The following is a 20,669-nucleotide window of genomic DNA, read 5'->3' as shown; positions in this document are numbered from 1 at the left end:
CATGCGTTTTCCGGGGGAGGTGCAGACCACCAGGGAGTGAAGCCACTGCTGCAGATTGTGCTTTGGTAAAGGCAGCCACAGGTGGAGCCTGGCTGCACCAAACATGTCCCCGGGCTAGGGCGGTGCTGGTCTCTGCAGCGGGGAGCCAGCACCAGCTCCTCCGTGGATGAAATGCACCTGTCTCATGCATTCTGCATCAAGAGATGAGACAGCTCTTGCATCTCTTTCCTCCTGGGCTTTCCCAGCACTGCGAGGTCTGAGCAGCCCTTGCTGTTCCTGGCTGTTTTGAGCCAGTGACCCCAGCATCCTGACAAAATTACCTCCTGGGGCAAAGCACTAGCCTTCCTTGCTTCCCACCCGGGTGCTGAATGCATGGGGTGTTCACAGGAGCCTCCGCTGGCAGCGCTGCAGGTGGGCATGGCCGTCCTGCCGGGGAGTGCGGGCAGCTCCGGCTCACCGCAGAGGTGCTGGGTGCTCTGGCTATTGGGGAAGGGAGGGCTTGCCATGTGGGAGAGCCAGCTCCGGCCAGATGTTTGGCAAAGAGACCCACTCTGCTGCAATGCTGGGAGCTGCCTCCTGGGAGAGACGGCTGGGCTGGTGAGAAACACCAGCTGAACGGGGCTGCTTGCAGCCTCACCCCTGCTCCGGGGGATGGACCCAATCCTGACTCACACTGGAGGGAGAGACCAGGCTCTTGCCCAGTACATTAATTACTAGTCAAAAGAGAAGGGCCTGGAATGAATAATGGCCGCATCCAGCACCAGGCGGGGCGTCTGGAACTGGGTATAGTGCTGCCAATCGCTCAGCGCAGTCAGGCTGCAGGGTGCTGGGCTTGGGAAGGCTCGTTAGTCCCTTGAAACTCAGAGCAAGACCTGTTTCTACTCCACGCCAGGGATGCTGGGGTCTCTAGTCTATGTACACCTGATGGAGAGGGGCCAATAGGACTCAATGCTTTAGACACCTACATGGCTGCTGCAATTCTGTCTCTGGGAGAGGAAGCAGCTGGAGCCGGTCCAGCCAAAGGATGAACTCCCATCTCACTGTCAGAAGATTTTGAAAGACTGGTCTAGGCAGCAGCCCGAGGGCTGGGTGCACCAGGGTGACGCTGTCTGCCCGTCACCTCTTCGGCCCTGCCTGCAGGGGAAGGGACCAGGGTGCGAGTGCCGAGAGCCTGACATGCAGCACCGCTCCACCTCTGCACGGAGCCGGGCTGTCGCCTGGACAGCGCAGGAGTGGCACAGGAGCCCCACATTCGATATGTTGCTGCCTGGTTGCGCGGCTCCAGTCCAGGCTGGGCAGGGTCCTGCCCTCACTGGCCACGGCTCAGGCCCCTGGCTGGGCAGAGTCGGACCTGCCGGTGACTCTGCTGGGCAAAATCACAAACCCTGCGGACCTGGAGGGGGCAAATTCGCACCATTTGCCTTTCCCGCCAGACCTGTTTCCAGGAGTCCTGCCCTGTACGAAGAAGCTCATGGTGAACTCCAAAGCCTTGTCACACCTCTGTCACTGAGGGGTGGCGGCAGACGCCTTCTGCCCTCCCTCTTCCTACCAGCCCCAATTTCTGCCTCTGGCTGAAGGGGCTGTGGAGAGCAGGGTATGCTCAGATCCTGGCAAAACTGATGCGGAGTCCCTGATAGATATTTTTCCTCCCGAGAGTTTCAGAAAGAGGTCAAACCTGTCAACTGTAGCCTGGATTGGGGTAATAAGAGTGGAGAGGAGGAGGAGGAAGAAGATGGAAGCTATGGATAGCGTAGGACAGCAGGGCTGCTTGCCTGCGCTGCAGGTTCCCGCTGCACCCGCAGCCCCGCAGGACTTCAGGCAGAGAGGGCAGCCAGTGCAAGGTGGGTGTCCCACGGGGTGCTCCCAGCCACAGCATGCAGGCCTGGGTTTGGCTTGACTGAGTGAAGACTCCGATCTCTCCCGGACCTCTGCAGGTCGCATCAGTACTGGCTGGATCCCAGCAACTAAAGCCTGTCTGCCATTTCAGCGCCGCAGCCGGAGATCCGTCCTCAGCCACCCCAGTGGAAGGCCGGGCTGCTGGCCTCCCTCTCCGGCACAGAGCAAGCCCCCATAAGCCCACAAAAGTCTTGGACAGACATGGCTGGAGATACAGGTATCTACGCCCAGCGCCTCACATGCTCGACGCCTCCTTGGCGGTCGGCAGCAGCATCTCCCGTCCCCGCTGGCCTCGCGCCCCTTCCCCGCCGCCCGCGCGCCGGCACCGCTGGCACTCACTGCTGTTGGTGGGCAGGGTCCTGCTGCCACTGAGGCTGCCCGCCGGTGGGGGGGAGATGGAGCGAACGGAGCCCGTGTCCTCTTCCTGGGAGCAGCCCGCCTGGATGGCTCGGAGGTAGCTGTGGCTCCGGGAGCGGAAGTAGCTGGGCAGAGGCAGGTCCAGCACCTCCGCGGCGGCCGACTCGGCCTCGCTGTAGGTAGAGTCGCAGACCGCCTCGTACTGCTCCCCCAGCTCCGGCTCTGGCGCCTGCAGGGGAAGAGGGGCAGAGCCAGTCACCCCCTGCCTGCAGGCAGCCCCTTCCTGGCCCCTCCTGCTCCTCTCCCTGCCGCCGCTCCTGCGTGGTCCCGCTTATGGCAGACAAGAGCAGGAGGTGCAGTGGTCAGTGCCGGTGGGGTGCAGGATGCCGGGGCTCTCTGTCACGAGAGAGGGGACCCTCCTTGGAGGCCAGAGGGTCCCTGCTTGTGGAGTAGGAGACGCCACCACAGTGCCTGCAAAACACCCCCCAGCCTCTGATGGAGAGGCTAGAGCGCGTGAGGCTAAAATCCCTGCCCAGCCTCTGGCAGGTCCCCCTGCCCCACCAGCACAGCTGGGAGACCTGTGGCCTCAGCCACAGGACCCTGCCAGGGCAAGCGTGTCCCTCAGCGGGGGGAGATGGCCTGGCCCTACAGCGGGGTGCAGTGCAGAGAGGGAAGGTGGGAAGGTGTGGGCTGGGGGACAGCCTCCACGCTTGACCGGGCACAGGCTGCCTGGACTGGCTCCGGGTGGCACCATCAGAACCCATCCGAGCCCCGTCTGCGTGGGGGACCAGGAGAAGGCTCAGCAGCAGGCTGCAGCAAGGTGCGAGCTGAGCAGGGGCAGCTTCGCTCCCTGCTTCTCTGGCCACCCTCACCTCACTCCCACCCGTGCCCCTTGCCCTGCCTTGCTCTCCGGTAGCAGCGGCTGGTCAAACCTGGACTCAGGAGAGGCTCACCCGGGTTAAACCAGAGCCAGCCTAAAGCGGAGTATTCTGAAATACTGATGAGAGATGCTGAGATTGGCCCTGTTGCCCACTTCCATCTCTCCTGGCCCTTTCTTTGGCCTCAGGGCCAGTATTTGTGCCCAGCATCTGAGCTCCACAAGGTTTGGCTCAAAAAGTTCATTTACTTTCCCCCTAAAACTGACAGTCCCTAACTCCCTAACCAAGCTCTCCAGCTGCCCTGCAGTGCCCAGGTTGGCAGCGCTGCTTCCTCCTCCTCCTCCTGCCACTGGCCCTGGGCATGGGCTGACCCCACAGCCTGCCTTGCACCCTGCCGCGGGTGTTGAGGCTGACCCGAGAAAGCTCTGTGAGGAAGGAAGAGGGAAATGCCAGCGGGACGGTACCTGCTCTCCATGGGTAAATATCTGAGGGATAAGTGAGGGGGGTCCAAAGATCTGGAAGAAAGAGTTGGAGAAGGTTAAAGGCCAAGAACGGGGAGCCCTTCACACAGACAGCCATTGCACAGGGACCGAAGACGAGGGGAGCTGATGGCCCGTCCCCCGGGGCCACTGCTGCTGACACTGCAGGACAAACTTCCTGAGCTCATAAGATGCCAAGCAAGATGCCGCACAGGCCCTTCAGACAGCGGCACAAACACAGCACGGCAAAGCTCCACGGGACACCTCCCAGACGGAGAGAAGCTGCTGATGCATTCAGCCTATTGTATGCACCATATATCAATATATATATATACACAGGGCACACTCGGCACACACAATGCTGGGACACCCCTTGGCACACATGGGTTGCCTCGTGGCTGCTGGACAAGGGCTGGTGTGGCTCCCAATTAGCACCTTTGCGAAGCCCCCAGTATTGGCCAGCGCCTTGCAACGTGGGCAGGAGCAGCGACGGGCCCCCACAGCCCGGGGTGGATGGGCAGCCTGAGTGCTCCACATCGGGGGAACTGTCCTTCACCCTGATGGTGTTGGGCTGGCCATGTCGCTGCTGTCTCTTCCATCCCTGCTCCAGGAAGAAGCCACGTGGAAGCAATACTGCCTTTTCTCCACAGCAAAGCCATGGCACACGCTTGGCATAAGGACAGACCCGACAGTCACTCTGCTGCCTGTGGGGAGGAATGCCTTCTCCTCCTCTCCATCCCTGGTCTGCAGAGCACATCTACCCTATGAGCTCTGCCCTGTGTGAGCTGCCTGAGATGACCCATCTTGGGAAGAAGGTTCAAAACGTACCGGAGAGAAGAGGCTTGGCTCTGGGGGGCTGGGCCCAGCCCTTCTACACAGGGCACAGCTCAAAGTGTGGATAAGCAGTGCTGGGGGTCACCAGCTGGCCCTCTCTGGCCACTGGTCCCCTTGCTGTGACAGATGGATGCTGACATGCGCACCCGGTGAACTCTGGACTTCCAAAGGTTTGCAAGGCGGACGTCAGTTGGGACAAAAACAAGTGGAGTGGACTTGTCTTTCAGAGCTGGGGATCTGTGTGGGAGGACACTAGGGTCTTGCTGGACACAGAAGGAAGGTGTTGGAGGTCACACAAAAGTGAAGGCAGGGGAGGAACTGCCTCTGGCACTGGATGAAAGGGCAGGTCAGACTTGCCAGAGGGTCAGACCAGCACACACTGGTGGCTATACCAGCTGCATCCTGGATCAACAGATACACAATTCATGGGAGGCCTCTAAATCCCAACCCAGCTGCAACTGAACTCTGATTTGGAGGAAAGTGGGCAGAGTGCACGTGATGACGGCAGCCCCATGCTTGCGCAGGTGCTGTGGTCGTCGGCGTGCCCCCAGCGTCACAGTGCTACCGGTCTGGGGTGTTCCCCTGAGCAGCTCCTGGCACATCGTGGGCTGCTTAGACCCCCCAGCTCCAAGACCCTTCTGATGCCTTCACGGGGGGTCTGCACTCAGCTGCTAAATGGCAGCTTTAGACAGGGAGAGACCACAGACTCAGCCCACCCACTGTCTTCATGCAGAGACCTGGCTTCAGACATGGATTTACATGCAAAGGACAGGCATGTGACAGTCCTGACCCCTTCTCTGTGCAATGAGACACCCAGCACATTGCTGCTGATGTACAAGGAATGAGATTGACCACAAGGAACACGTACACCCGTGAGCAATGCCCCGTGCCCTTCCCCAAAGCTTTGCACCAAGGGCTCCAACCGCTCTGTGACAGCAGGAAAACCAGCCATGGGGCTGGAGAGGCTGGACTGGGACGGAGGAGGGCCCCATGCACCTGGAGGGGAATGCTGGTGTACCCTGCTCACCCTCGTCTGTGCTCTGGTTCATGATGCCCACCGCACTGCTTTAACCCCTGCCTTGCGCTGCTGCCCTTGATCATTGCGCACAGACTGAGCGGAGCAGCACAGAAGGGGCATGTGTGTGCACGTGTTCCCATGCAGACACGCGTGAACAGAGATGGGACATGGCAGAGGCCCAGGGCAGCAGTGCAACAGCTGGGCAAAGCTTTGCGGAGCTGTTGCTGCCTTGGGGACCTCCACCTGCATACCGAAAGGACGGGCCCCCCGGGGCTGAGATAAGCACATGGGTCTTCCACAAAGGCCTCATCCTGGCATGTGTTATTTCCTGGCCTGTGAGGCAGCTGGCTTACGGGCACCCAAGCCTCAAGCTGCTCCAGGGTAATCCCAAGGGGAGACATAGTGTGGGGCAGTGAGTTAAACCCAGTTTGCACCGACTGCATGCCAGACGTCGAGGTCAGGGCATGAGCCCACCCTGTGGCAAGGGGTTTGCCACCCACCATCAGCACCTCACTGGCATCCTTGGCTTTTCCCTTCCCATGAGGTCCAAGAATATCCAAGGGAGGCATCCCCAGCTAGCTGGCAGGACAGTCTCCCGAATTACAGGCACCTTGTTTCTGGGTCCAGTCTGCTGCACAAGGGATGAGGTCCTCAGAGCTAAGCAGGGTCACTGTCCTCGGTCACCCGCTGCAGGGTCCCAGGCTGGACACCACCATTTGCACAGGTGAGGTTGTCCCCGGCTCTGTACCCACCCAGTGGGCGTGAGGAGCTTGCAGCAGGAGTGAGCAGCCTTGCAGGTGGCTTCTGGGTGGTGACACAGTGGGACCCTGCGCTCAGAGCAGCCCTGAGCTTTGCCCATCGCTGTGAAGCATCGCTCCGGGCTACCATACCTCTGGACATGGCAGAGTGACTTTAGCTGCACCAGCAGTGCTGAGAGGAGGCAAAGTCAGAGGAAGGGGCGTCTAATATGAATCATAATTAAGGAGCTGGCCTTGACACTTTGGTAAAGCTGCCAGAGAGCAGCGTGTGCAATTCCTGGAGTGCAGCCAGTGCCTTATTTTGAAGGGGGAAAGCGATGTTCCTCTCCCCCCGCAGCTGGCCTCCTTTCTCACTGGGGTGTGCCGGTGTGGAGGGTGTGCCGGTGTGGTGGGGCTCAGCACTCCAGCATCTCACCTGGTTGATGCAGCTGGACTCGTTGACGCTGTCAGAGATCTGGTTGTATTCTTCCTCCCAGGTTGGGAACTTCGGAGGTAGGAGGATCTCGACAGAGTCCAGGCGGTCCAGGCTCCTGCCAGCAGAGAGGTAGGGTGTGAGGGGTGTCCCCACGGCGAGGGCAGTGCTGGGGCCATGCCGGAGCTGCTGCCCTGCCGGGAGAGCCAGACCACCCCTGCCCACGCACCCTCTGCCAGGCACAGGCACCGGTGGCAGCACGGAGACGATACTGGGCACCAAGTCCACCGCTCGGCCCCTGTTGCAGCTCCTGGAGCAGAAGGAAGCACTTCCTCACCTTGCTGGCCCCTGGCTTGAGCTACTGAGTCTGGCAGGGTGAAGGTTTGTGGGGTGCAGGGGAAGGAGAGGGGACAAGACCTCGGGTCTCACTGCCCCCAGGAGTGCACCGCAGATGCCAGGTTGGTGCAGCCCAACCCCAGGGAGCACACGGGCTCCGTGCCGGCCTCCAGAGTCACAGCCCTGCTAACGGACCGGCTCTCGCACAGGCTGACGCTGGGAGCTGGGTTCAGGGAAGCCGGCTCTCACTGCCTGGGCTGGTGGGAAAGGGGGTGAGAGGTGCGGTGAGAAATGACTTTTAAATGGTATTTTGTGGACTTTGCAATTGGAAACATCTGCAGGGTTTTTTTTTTTCACATTTGTGTAGAGGAACCCAAAAGATTATCTGGAAAAAGTTCAAGGGGAGCTAAGCCTGAATGACAGTGCTACAGGAGTAGGGGGTGTCGGTATTTCTAGGGCAGCTTTTGCTGCAGGCCCTGGGAGAAGCACCATCCCCATGCCCCAGAGCTCTGCAGCAGCCTCCACAGCAGAAGAGCAGTGCTGTCACTGAGCCTGACCCAGCCAAGACCAGAGCTATGGTCTCTGCTGAGACCCAGGCACACAGGGGCCGGGAGTATGGAAGGGACGTGGGAGGGAAAGGAGTGATTTGAGAAGGATGGGGCTCCCCCATTCTTCTGTTCCACCACGAGACCCTGCATGAAGGAGTCCTTGTCACAGATCAGGTGGGGCATGGTGGAGGACACAGCCACGCTAGCCTGGGTGAGCTGTGGGGACTTTCCCTCTTGAATTGCACATGGTCCCTACAGAGGACCCTCGGGGTGCCTCTTCCCCCCTGTCTGGCAGGGCTGTGGGTGCAGAGGTCTGTCCTTCACCAGGCTGGGGGACAGCAAAGCTGAGGGCACGGTGCATCCCAGCTGGACAGGAGCCCTGTGCAGTGTGTGGACCACCAGGAAGGACCGTGGCACCTCCTTAGTCTCCATCCCGGAGTGTGATGAGAGCAGGGAGTAGTCTCTTCTGCCAGGGGTGATGGAGGAGACACTCACCCCCCAGGGCAACCACTGCTGTGTGGACAAGGGCAACATGGAGCCCCAAGCCCTGGGCTATCTGTTTATTGCCTTGTTTCCCTCGGTCTGAGAGAGTTTTGCCCATGAGCTCACGGTGCGCCCATGGTGTGTCCTGGGGCAGGCAGTGCCCCTGCCAGCCTCCCTGTGCCCATCCCACTGGGCTTCACCCGGACCTGCCCTCACGCCTGCCCGTGGGGACACTGACTGACAGAGCAGGCAACAGACTTTGAAAGGGCAGGGACCCTCTCATGGGGATGGATCCTGTCTCACTCCTCTGTGCCTCATCCTGGCTAAGGCTGCAGCTCTCCTTCTCCCTGCAGTCCCTCCTGTCCCAAACCACAGGTCCGGTGTCCCCCAGCGGGTGGAGCCCAGGGATGGTCCCAGCAGCTCTGGCCACAGAGACCAAGGATCTTGGTGAGGGCTGGCATGGGTCTGTGCCAGGGCATGGTGCCCCTGCTGCTGTCCCAGGGGTGTGCCAGGCTGGCGGGAGACTCCAGGGAGGCCCCACAGCAGCCAAAGTGGCCACAGCCTTCAAAAAGCTCCTTGGCGAGGTGGGAGAGGAGAGGGGGTGGTCGGCAGATGGCAGCCGTGCTCATGCTCCGGCGCCAGATCGGCTGGCGCTCCGGCCTGTCCTGTGGCTGGCACAAGCCCTGGCCAGCCTAGGGCAGAGGGGATGGGCAGACCAGGATGCCATGTCCCTCCCTGGAGCGCAGCGCTGAGAGCTGCGGAGCCCCCTCCTTCCCAGGCAGCATCCTTCCCTCCAGCATATTTCCTGCTGGGGACCAAGCACTCGCAGCGATGGCCACGTCCAGCCCAGCCCTGCCCAGACCCCTCCGCTCCCACTTGGCTGCATCCACAGCTCGACCGGCTCTGCCCCCCCTGCGCAAACACCTTGCCCTGATTTAGCCTCTTCCTCAAAGCTGCCTGCCTGCGGGCTCTGGCTGGACCCCAGCAGCCCAGGTGAGGTCATACCCTGATGGACATGACCTGAATGGACAATTAGCCCTAGATAGGAAGAACCTCAGTCTCTCAACTTGGGTGTTTTGCACCAGAGACCCCTGGACCCAGCTCTGCTCCCCCTCAAAGGGGATGTGAAGGCAGGGAACAGGGCTGAATTCAGAGCAGGCATTTCCAGGGCTCCCCGCAGTTAATTTTGTCACCACCTCTCAGTGGAAAGCAGCATCTGGTCTGCAATCTGAAGCCACCATGAGGGGTTTCCACACTGCCTGCTGCATCCTCACTTCCTTCTGGCTCTGTCTGATGAACATCAGCAGTTCATCCGCGGTGGCTCCTGCCTCCTCCTGCCCCTCTGTGCTGCTCACATCCGCCCGAGCTGCAGCACCTGAAACACTGACAGCCTGCTACAGCCCCTGGGTGCCTTGTCCTGGGAAGCGGAGCCGCTGGTGGGGACACTGCACAGCATCACCTCGGGTCAGGTGGTCCACACAGACCCCGTCCTGCAAGGACCAACCTCTTGCCCAGCAAGCTTGTGCTGTGTTCGCCTTGCTCTGCTGTCTATCTGGCCCAAACCACTGTGGGTATTCCTCCCTCAATACCTGGTCCCAGACCTCTTAGCTCATCTCTCCTGGCCTCAGGGTATTATCCAGCCTAGTGTGCCAGCGGGACACTTTCTGGCTGGTCCCAGAGTCCCTGGGACACCTGTGGAGCAAAGCGGATGGCACAGTCCCAGCAGCCCGTGGGCTGCGTGCCAAGTCTCCTCAGCCTTGCTGGCTGAGCATCTTCCACGTCTAAATAGCATCATGAGGTTGGGATCTCTGCACGCCCTTGGAGGAGCAGATGTGTAGAAAGGAAATCCACACAGCTCCATCAGAGGATTGCCCTCCCCATCAGAGGCAACAGGGACGTGGAGCAAGCTCCTAACACCAGGGCTGTTTGGAGTCACCAGAATGGAAAGCTCTCTCCATTCCTCTGCCACATCTCCTATCCTGCTTTTCTCCTCATCTGCCTGCGCCATGGACAGTCTGAGCTGGTGTGCAGGAGCCCTGCTGGGCTCTGATCCCTACTTGGGGTCTCCGTGTGGGTGCTGCTGGCTAGACCCCAAGGGCTGCTTCTGGGGTGGCCCCTGGGTACCTGTGCAGAGCTCCTGGAGGAGCTCCAGCATTACCTTTGGGTGGTGCTCTGCTCACTCAGGGACTGTTGGGTGGCCTTGAGGTAACTCTGCCTCCGAGCTGCAGTTTTCGGGGATGGTTTGGGGCTGGTTTCTGAGTCTTCACTATCATCATCCCCCATGGCTTTGATGTAACTCCCGCTCCGCATGCGTCGGCACGGGATCTCGCTGTCTTTGTCCCGAGACAGCGTGTTGTTCCACTCCCCCTGAGGCACCTGCAAGAGTAAGGGGAGCATGAGCAGATGTGAGTGATGGCACCTCTGGGACCAGCGGGACCATGGGGACTTGGGGGGATTGGTGGCAAGGACAACTGGTGGACCCTCTGCTGGAGTGTAGTGGGAATGGGCAGTGCAATTCCTTTCCGACCCTCCCTTCATGCCAGGCAGTCTTGCGTTTGGTTGCCTCTGTTTTAGCACATCTACCCATAGCCATTCACCCCATCACAACTGCAGACCACCTTCACACTGGACCATGCTTACACAGCTGATAAAAGCTGCACAATGCCAGACATACTGGGGAGGGAAGAGTCTCACCAGATTTGTGCTGGCCATTGGGGCAGGAGTGGCACACACTTGTTCAACGCAAAGCCCACGCTCATTTAATGTAAAGTGCACGTACTGTTCAGGACAAGGCAATCGAGCTGTTGTAGACCAGGACCTGTGGATCCAGAGCCCAGACCTTCACTATGCCCAACACCCTTTAAGGTTTCTGAGTTGAATGTGATTCTTTGTGGCTGAAATTAATTTCTGAAGACAAGCCAGGCCCTCACAAGTCCCTCTAGAGCAGCTCGGGCACATAGACCTTGTGCTGGCCTCTCTGCACAGAGATGAGTAGTACCTTGTGCAAGAAGAACACTTCTAACTTTACTGAGATGACAACTCTGTGATTAATTCAAGGTAGACATGGCCTCTTATTCTCTCATCAGAGATGCGCGAGCTGATGTTTCTGCTAGAGGCCCGAAGCACTGAACAACTGAAGTAACCAACACTGCTGACAGCCTGTCCTCTGAAGAGTTTGTGTAGGTGATCGGAGGCACAGCCGAGGTGCTCGGCCAGAAGCAGAGCCAGACCTCAGCACAAGAGCCACAGGCAGTGTGGGACAAGCCAGGAGAAAGATGGGGCAACCTGAGTTGCCAGGAGCAAACCGCGGTTTTGTGGCTAAATCGGTTTGTAGCTGGCCTTTGACCTGCCCGTGAGCTGAGAAGATGTGGTCAAGAAGCAGCAAGGGAAGATGTGAAGAATGCAGCAATGTGCAACCCATGCAGACACCTGTGGGAAGCAGGCTGGTTGGGGAGTGCCATGGGGAACAGCAAAAGGTCTTGCACTGAGCGTAGTCTGTGCTGCTGAGAACCTCCATGTTGACCTGGATGGAGCTGTTGGATTTGCCCAGGCCCCCAGGGGCCTGCGGGGTTAATCAGCTGGTGTTTATATAGCGCTTAGGGGATGCACAGAGCCGTGCTGCAGCTAACCGAGATAAGCCAGAGCCGTAAGCGCTGCGTGGTTCCTGCTCCCTTCCTTCTTCACAGCAAGCAAGTTCTGTGGGAGCCAGAGCCAGCCTGAGGGTGCTGCCTGCTGCTCCTGGGGTGCGACATCTTTGGATGAGCTTCAGAGCTGCAGGTAGTAGCTTCTCGTTCTCCTGAGAAGGCCCGGGGTGTGCCAGATGCAGGCTCAATCCAGGCGCAACAGCTTAGCTCCGAGGGCTTTCTTCTGCCCAAAGGAGCCAGGGGTTCAGCCCATGTCCTGCCAGCCTGCTGCCAGCTGGATGTGTTCTGGAGCAGGCAAGGGGTGACCCCAGCGTTGTGCAGAGCAAACCTAAACAGCCTGTGGGACCACCTTGGTGATGGGGCTCCCATGTATGCCCATGACACTGGGCGACATGGAACAGAGAGCCAGAGGCATTGTGTTGCCTGTGTGCGAGATCCAGGTGAGTGACCGACGTGGAGCGAGTCTCAGACGTGAGACATAAACCCGGCCAGGCATCCCTGGTCCTGCTGCTGCTGCTGCTGCAGGTGTCCCCAGCTCTTTCCACTGCGCCTCCTGCAAGCTTGGTGCTTGGCAATGGCTTCTGGGCTGGCTACTTGCAAGACTGCTCAGCTCAGGAGCTACTGGTTGTTATCCGGCATGTTCCTACAAAGTAAGAGCAGAGAGCCCTTTCTCTCCTGGGTGTGAGCGCTCCCTCTGCCCCAGCCCAGGTGCCTGCGCTGTGTGGCCCTGAGACCAACAAGGAGGGACTCTGCCATGGGAGAGATCCCACAGGTCACTGGGGTGGCTGCCTCCGACCTTTCCTAAAGAGACAGGAGCCTTGAGAAGCACGTTCATACCCACCACCTTGGCGTGAGGTCTGACCTGAGACTGTGTTTTCCTGCCTGCCTTCTCCCCAGGATGAGCCACAGCCTCCTGCCTGCCAGGGTGCTCAGCCAGCACAGGGCTGGGGTGAGGACGCAGACAGGGCTGGGGTCTGCAGCCCCTGCCTAAGGAGGTGAGAGCTGGCCAGCGGGCAGGCATGCCAAGCTGGGGCCAGGGGACGACACAGCCATCCCCTATGCAGAGGCAAATGCTGTGTTCTGTGGGGCAGTGAGAGGTGCTGGGCTCAGCCAGCCCAAGGACAGAGGGAGCATTAAGACCCCTGGCTCTTGTGGCCGCTCTGATGCTGCTGCTTGGGGCAGGGTCTGCAGGTTGCTCAGCTCTGCCCCAGCTTGTGCATCTGCCTCCTGGCCTTGGGCACTCTTGGCTCTAGGCAAAGCAACACAAACTCAGTGTTTTCAGTACGTCTCTGCTGCTGCAGCTTGTCTACAGAAGCGTGAGCCAAGCATCCCACAGCACTGCCTGCCCCATATAGACCCTGTCCCTCTCCTAGGGACAGCCTCCACCAGCTTCCCCATTGCATTGCCACAGCCCGCTGGTCCTAATTGGGCTGCCTTATTTCTCCTTTCCCTTGCCTCTCCTCTACTTTGCGCCTTGGCAAGGCAACAAGAAACAAAGCTGCTCTCAAGGTGCTCCACATTCCAGTTTAGCAGCATCGAGGGGAAGGAAGATGCTTGGCAGGACACCCTTTGAATCTGGTGCCTCAGTCTGGAGCATGTCCTGCCTCTGCACACAGAGTGCACAGGGACTCCCACAGCTCTTGCTCCCGTGGGACAAAGTGCAGGACAAGCGTTTCAAAAGTACCACACCTGAAAAGACAAGTAGGTGCCCTTGGGGATCTTCAAAAGCAGCGCAGGTACCTCCAGGGTGCTTCTCTGCACCTTCAGGCACCTGAGGATGTGAGGAGCCTCTGAAGCTCTGTGGTGGGGGTGAAGAGCCCAGAGTATCTCCTGTTGTCAAGGGACAGACCTCGACGGTGGCCAGTGCAGCACCTCGATGGCAGCAGCTTTCCTGGCAGCTGAGACCCTGGGTGAGTTCACCGCCCCTGTTATTACAGAAGGTGGAAATGAGGACCGCCTTGTCTTGCACCTGGGCCGGGCACAGGGAAGCTCCGGAGGCTCCTCACAGGCTGTGTGAGCCTTGCTGCTCGTCGTGCTGCTCTCCCAGATGTAGGCTTGGTTCTGCCCACGGTGGTTTTGTTGGTGTGAAAGGGATGGTATCAAGAGGACGCCCAGGTCGAGAGGCCTTGTAGGCAGCTGCTGGCACAGAGGGCCTGGGGATCCACCCTGCCCTGCGGCGGCACAGCAGGGGAGGAGTGGGCAGCAGAGACACTCTGCGGGGCTTCGGGACGCGGGTCCTCCTTTCTGCCTGGGCTGGGCCCACGCGGCGCCCCGTGGTGCAGGCGTGTGGGGTGCAGGCACACGTCTGTCCCTGGGAGCTGGGCTCCACTGACCCCATCCTGCCACAGTACTGCAGGTGGCAAAGAAGAGCCTTCGGGCCATGAGCTGAGCATGGAGGGAAAAGGAAAGGGGCCACAGAGAGGTTTCCCCCGCCTTAATTCTGGCAGAGGCATTCCCCAGTCACCTGGAGCATTAGCAGAGGGGAGAGAGGAGGGAAGGGGAAAATGGCAATTTGGGCGAGGGCGAAAGAGCTGCCCTGCTCCCATCACTGCGGTGACGTCTGGGGAAAGAGACACTTGCAGAGCAAACAGGGTTTCCATTCGCACGTGTGCCAGCTCTGACATGCAGCCCAGCCCTGGCACAGAGACATGCACCGTACATGAATGTCCCTGCTGAGGCACCCGCGAGACCAGACGCAGCATGCAGGGATGCATGAGCCATGCAGCCAGGCTCCAATGCAACGAGGCTGGGCCCGATGCGGGTACACCGCTGCTCCCTCCAGGGCCGGATCCCCCGTGGTGTCCCGAGGGCTACGTGTGGCCTCAGGCACGTCCTCAGGAAAGAAAGCCGGAGCCCAGGCTGCCTACGGGCCCCATCTGTCCTTTTGGCAGGGCACCCTCTGGGAGGCACCTGGGCCAGGTTTCCTGCCCTGTGGGAACTCTGTGGGGCTGGCGTGTGGGCAGCCAGCATCTGCAGAGTAGCTGGCACTGAACAGGCCACCCACTCTGGATTCTGAATTTATTTTGGGGGCTACTGGGGATTAAGGAAGCTTTGGTGTGGTCTGACTGTACGTGGGGCTGGGGAGGCTAATCTGGGTATTGCATCAGGCTAATGGTGCCTGTGGTCTGAGTCTGTCCCCGGGGAGCCCTGACACTGCCTGTCCCTTCAATGTGGTCTCGGTATCCACGGACATGGGTCTGAGTCCGTGTCTGGGGCAGAAATGCTGCTCAGAGCTGCCTGGGGCATCTCTCACTCCAAGGAGCTTCTTAGCCATCGGGTTCCTGAACCTTCAGCCTCTTCCCCTGCACCACCAGCTGCATGTGGGGCCCATGGGGAGGGGAGAACGGGGCAGCATGGCCTCCCTCCCTGAGGTCTGTGCTCTAGGCCACTGCTGCGTCACCTTGGGGACTGCTCCTGAGAACGCCCCCCACCCTGTTGGGACAGGGCTCGTCCTGGAGCTGAGTGATCACCCACTCTCAGCTCCAATGTCTGGGTCTGGGGATGGTCCTGGAAACATCACATGGACCCCCAATAGTCCCTGATGAGCCCCAAGACTACCCAGGGCAGGGGAGGTGAATAGTCTTGGGGGCTTACCCCAGCCTGAAGGCTGGGGGGTCTTGTTGTCCCCATCCTACTTCTACTGCTCTCCGTCATGTCAGAGAGACACTTCTCCGCCTCTGGGACCCACTGGGCATTTCTGCCTTGCAGCAGCCCCATCCGCAGCAGGGCAGGGCCCCCATGCTTCCCCAGCACCCGGGCAGGCAGATGCCCGTGGTCCCTCACCAGGGAACAAGCAGTGAGAGGCCTCATCCAGCTCCAGGGAGGAGCGTGTGGCAGGGGACATGTGGCCTTGCAAAAAGACATTTCCCACACACCAGGCTCCAGAGGTGACTTCTCCATTGTCAGCTTAGACCCCTTCCCAAGCTGAGGAGGGGTCTGGATACAATTGGCCCATCCTACCCCGAGGGCCCCGAGCCCTCTGCCTGGCCCTCCGGGGCTCACACCAGGCGGCTGGGGGCAAGGTCAGCCTGAGCATCCGTGACCTGTTGGCTTGAAGGGGCACCGAACATAAAGTTTTCTGGTCTGGGTGCCCGGGGTCTTGGCTCCGCTGGTGAGATGCTGCTGGCCGCAGGGGCTGCCCCAGGTACTCAGGATGCTGGGACACCCCGGCGTCCCCCAGTGCCCCTCCAGCCACGCCGACCCAGGCTGCTCCCGCTCCGAGTCTGATGGCGCAGGCTGCCGACCCCATCCGATGGTCCCAGGAGGGTTCAGGGCGGGGAGGGAGCTGGGCAAAGGCTTCCCCTCAAAACAAGATCCCTACCTGGGCGCTGCCTGCGTCGGTCGGCCCAGGGCTGAGGGGCTGGTCCCACCTCCATGGGGGCTCGCTCGGCTGCAGCGGGGCGGCACCCGTGTCCTCCCAGCCGAGCGGTGGGGCTGCCCAGCTGCTGGCCAGGCTCACGCCACCCAGCTGTGCCCACAGCCCTCCGTCAGGCTGTCGAGAAACGGAGGCTCATTACATGGGTGGGGAATAACGAGCAGGGCAGTCTCGTACCCCCAGCCGAGGCCAAACCCTGGTAGGTGAAGGGCAGCGGGGGTCGCATTCGGCGCCCAGGGCTACCTGCGCTGGGCTCTGCCGCCGCACCCAGAGGGGGTACAGTGCTGGCGGATGTTTTGTCTGCAGCTCTTTAACCTGCTAGTGCTTAACTGAAAGGAGGGGGGCAAAGAAAAAGAAACCAGGCCAAGAACATTTTTCTGATGATGTTCCTGATGCAGCAAGTCCCTCTGAAATTTGATTTGCAGCTGTGGCCAGCAAGGTATTGGAAGCAGAGTGTGCTTCAACAATTCATTGCTCTTTAAAGCCCCTAAGCCCGCTGGCCACAGCCAGGGGAGCCCATGACACCTTTGCATTAACGAGGGTGCTGGAGATTTATGTACATAGACCAGTTCCCTCCTCCCCCCATCCAGGCCTGGCTTATTTATCTTCAGTCCTCTCTCTAGGGCACGACCAGGTTTATGTTCTTCAGGTGCCACTTTTTGAAACCACCACAGTGACCTGGCGCTCTTGGTGATGGGTGGGTTCAATCCAGCATTAGCCATGCAGGCTTCTGCCATGCAAGCAGGGTGGCTGGCGCTGCCCTCGTGGCCCCACAGCCCTGCCCCATGGGTGGGTGAGCAGCATAGGCAGCCATGCCCCGCGGAGCTGCAGGTCCTACCAGCGCTCCAGGGAAGCTCTGTAGAGTGGGGCTTACTGGGCACGCCGGCACATCCTTGTGATGCGTGGATATAAGGGGTTAAGCATTAGTTATTACTGGTGACCCTCACACTGTGGGATGGTGGCAATGCTTGGCCAGAGGCCAGGAAGCTGTGTCCGGGTGGGGTATGAGCCGAGACCCCACAGTATGCCCAGCTGCCTGGGTACCGAGTGGAAGCAGCTACCTGTGGACAGCTATGTGCCAGGCTGCCCAAAAGCCCAAGAATCGACCCCATCGCAGCATCTGCAGGGTCTAGGTGGGCAGTGGGGGTGTACTGGTGTCCTGCAGCAAATGGGGATCACAGCAGAGGGGGCTGAGGCTGCAGGTGGAGGAGCTGGACCCCATTAGCACCAGTATCCCCACAGGAGGTGTGGTAGTCTGTCCCCAGGGCCTTGGTGAATTTAACCCCCCCATAAAAACCTCTCCTGGAAATGTGACTTGAAGTGGCAGCTGGACCCTCTGGAGTTGTTTGGTGAGTCTACCAGGCAGTAGGGCGCCTACCAAGAGGGTGTCCCCTGCCTTCCCGCACTGTCCCTGCACAGAGCAAGCCATAACCCCCCTGCTGCACCCACCTGCAGGTAGTGGTAGGCCAAGTCTTGATGGCAGGACTTGGATTTCAGCAAGGCTTTATCGATCGTGGCAGAGGCCTTCTGGCACACTTCCCGGGCATGGCTGAGTGTCAGCGTGGACCAGGAGCCCCTCTTAATGTAGTTGGAGTCATTGTTGATGGGGATATTGGTGCAAGGGGTGACCTTGAGGTCATTATTGCTCTTGGAGGATTTCAGCATGTGCTCGCTGATGGTATTGTAAGCGTGCATGAAATACTTCGGCTGGCTGTGGTCCGGCTGGCGGCCCAGTGTCATGAGGCCCATTGGGTTGCGGTAGCTGCAGGTATCGCTGTCTAAGTTGTCATCTGAGCTCCACCAGCCCGATATGTTGGATCTCGTCCTGCGCTTGGGCTCAGAAGTCTTTGCTCGGTCTTTGCTCTTGCTCCTCCGGTTTTGCTTGGGGTCATCTGCCCCCTTCTTGCCGTTCACGTTGCCTTTGGTGGGGCCCTCCAGAGACTGAGACTTGGCGAATAGCTTCTGGACAGAGTGGACAAGGTGCCGGATGCGCCCAGGGCTCTCACTCCGGTGCTTTGTGTCGCTCCTCTGAAACTGGAGGGTGCTGAAGCCATCTCTGTGGATGGGCAGCTGCTTCTCAAACTGATCAAGGAGGTTTGCAGGCAGGCGGTTGATTTTAGTGGCTTGGGCATGGCTCGGAAAAGGGTTGTCATCTGGGACCTCGAAGTGGGAGTTGTAATGGATGCGGGGGAAAGTGCTGCTGTTGGAGATCTGGTTGTTGAGTGGAAGGAGACAGTCGCCATGGAGGGTATTCTGGGCTGGGAATCGGGGGTCCATGGTGAAGGAGTCAGTGGGGCTGAGGAGATAAGGGTTCCTGTCCTGCGGGGCATAAAGAGAGTCTTGAGGGGAGTCCAGATTATCAGAGAGGTGGCGGCTTCTGTTATCTCCTAAGCCCTTCATGGTCACGGTGTTTCCTAGAGCATCGCTCAGGGATGGTGCGGCAGAGCCCCGGCAGGAGTGCTGACCCTGCTCCCCAACAGACCTCCCTGCACCTGCAGGAAGAGGAGAGATGCTCAGAGCCTGCCAAGAACCTCTTTGGCAGCCCACTCCTCACCGGGGCATCCTTGCAAGGGCTGTCCCAGCTCTAGAACCAAATGCCACCAAGGTTAAGGCACAAACGAGAGAAGCAGGATGGGGGAGAGATGACATGGCAGGAGGGGAGGAGAAGGGGCATGAGACCAGGGGCTGGAGAGAACAGGGTACAGGAGAGGAGGAGCGGAAGGATTCGTTCTTTCTAGCTGCAGTTTAAGTGCTTGTGTGTCTCAGTGCTCAACCACAGGCTGCTTAAATAATGCTGCTGCTATTTTTCTGGTCTCTGCACATGTTTATTTAATAGAGTCACTTCCCCAGCCAGCGTAACAAAGGCTAGCAGCGGCGCTGCCAGCAAATCACTGCTCCTGTCCCATTTGTTCAGGGCGCTGGAGAAGAACCTGCTGTCAAACACTGCGCACAGGCCTTGCCTGAGCCAAGGGAAGTCTGGAGCCGAGCATCCAGTCTTCTGCATTATGCTTTGTGTTTCTGTGGTTACTGGATCTCGGGAGGGGGCTGGCAGCCCTGCTCTGTGCGTTCCGTGCAGCTGCGCTAATGCGATATGATGTCAAACGTCTCCTCTCCAACAAGCGGCCCGGTTTACGGCATGTTTTACCCCAGAGGAAATTGTTTCAGTAGCTACGATGAGAGCAGAGGTGTTTCTGAACACTCAGAGCCTGACCTGAGAAGCTGTTTGCTGCTCAGTTATCTTCCCTGCCTTGCTGCATCGCTCCTGGGGGAGCTGTGTCACCCCCAAACCTGGTCGTCTGCCCCTCACTATGGTCCCCCGCCACAGCAAGGGGCTGAGCCTGGTCCTCCGTGGCCCATTCAGCAGGTACAGGCATCCCTGCGGGGTGGTGGAGGGTGCAGCCAGACACGGAGGGTCCTCGCTGAAGGGTTCTGTGGTGCACTTACCCTGCTCTGCTCAGCTCGGAGGGATCCTCACCTGTGCTGAGTTACGCAGGGAAAAAAGACAAACCTTTGGGGGCTGCTTAAAGAAAATCAGTCAGTATATAGGTGTTGAGTTGTCAATCAAGGGGTTGATTTTCCATACTTAAAACCTATTTGAAAAAATATAGTTGATGAACTAATTCTTATTTCCTTTTTACCTTTTAGTTTAGTTTCTTATTCCATTTTGGTTTAGTTCAAGCATCCCTTAAAGGCAACTATCAAACACTGAAGCACCCTACGGGTGTAAAAATACGGAGAATGAGATCCTAGACTACTTTTTCAAAATCTAGGGCCCCAGAATGTATACATGTAGCTGAACGGCTGCTCCTTGGTAAGATGGGAGCTGGGACGAGAAGGATCTCTCCTTCTCACCACAGAAGAGCCATTTTCCAACACTAGGATGATCCAATATTCCCCAACATGCACCTGGAAGAGGAAAGAGTGCCTGGACCCTCAGATTCTCCAGTGAGTTTGTGAGAAAGAAACCCATCATTTGCTTATTCCTAGAGAACAGGTAGGATAACGTGTGTCCCTGTGAGAAGCAGAGCTGGTCGTCTGGGCTCCTGGGTTCTCCCTGTTCAGCCACAAATTGGACTCCGGTCTCCCCGAGGAGCCTGCCCTCCTGCACGTAGTCTGGTCAGCAGAAGCAGCTGGGACCGAACTGGTGCGGGGAGCGGAGTCAGCAATCCCTGAAGGACAATAGGAATCAACAGACTCATTTTCCTTCCTCACGCGGGGAAGAATGTATTAATAATGAAAAGCAGCTGGGGCTTTAAATAATTGTTTGGAAGTGCAAAAGAAAAGCAGTGCATTCCATGGCTTGATGGGTTTTAAAAAGCCTCCATCCAACTCTGTCACTCCCAGCACGCTGGCAAAGCAAAGCCGGTCTTTTCAAAGCAGTGGTTTGCAGACAGCAGACGAACACAGCCTGGGCTCCCTGCCCCGCTCCAGCACGGAGAATCCCACTCCCCTTCCCGCAGATCCTGCTCCTGGGGGGTGCTGCCAGCCTCCCCCGCCGTGAACTCAGCCGAGTGCGCTTCCAGGCACGGCCAGCTGCCCCCCAGCCCTCACACGAACCTGCACGGCTCTCATCCCCAGGGATCCTGTGGCCCCACACAAGGCTCGCTCTGTCCTGTCCCCCTTCTCCTGAAATCCACCTGGAGAAGCTGTA

The 20,669-nt window shown here is 59.1% G+C and overlaps 1 protein-coding gene across 5 annotated transcripts in view; it reads right to left on the bottom strand.

Moving 5' to 3' along the window:
• DLGAP4 (DLG associated protein 4) overlaps positions 1-18,465 on the bottom strand; it is a gene marked incomplete at its 5' end in the record, with an annotated part of 76,307 nt that extends 57,842 nt beyond the window's left edge. For 2 of the 5 annotated variants that reach the window (XM_082007221.1, XM_082007223.1), the window contains 5 exons: positions 2,236-2,482; positions 3,596-3,646; positions 6,636-6,750; positions 10,158-10,375; positions 17,468-18,465. In XM_082007221.1, coding sequence (XP_081863347.1) covers positions 2,236-2,482; positions 3,596-3,646; positions 6,636-6,750; positions 10,158-10,375; positions 17,468-18,418 — 1,582 coding nt within the window. Of the gene's footprint in view, positions 1-2,235; positions 2,483-3,595; positions 3,647-6,635; positions 6,751-10,157; positions 10,376-15,964; positions 16,136-16,856; positions 16,911-17,467 lie in introns of all 5 variants that reach the window. The other 3 variants (XM_082007220.1, XM_082007219.1, XM_082007222.1) reach the window with 3 other exon arrangements.
• Between the last annotated feature and the right edge of the window lie 2,204 nt (positions 18,466-20,669).

This window comes from Phaethon aethereus (genome assembly GCF_964289735.1).
Source record: "Phaethon aethereus genome assembly, chromosome: 16".
Lineage (NCBI taxonomy): Eukaryota > Metazoa > Chordata > Aves > Phaethontiformes > Phaethontidae > Phaethon > Phaethon aethereus.
The sequence above is the reverse complement of the archived record's forward strand: the minus strand, read 5'-3'. Positions and strand labels throughout refer to the sequence as shown.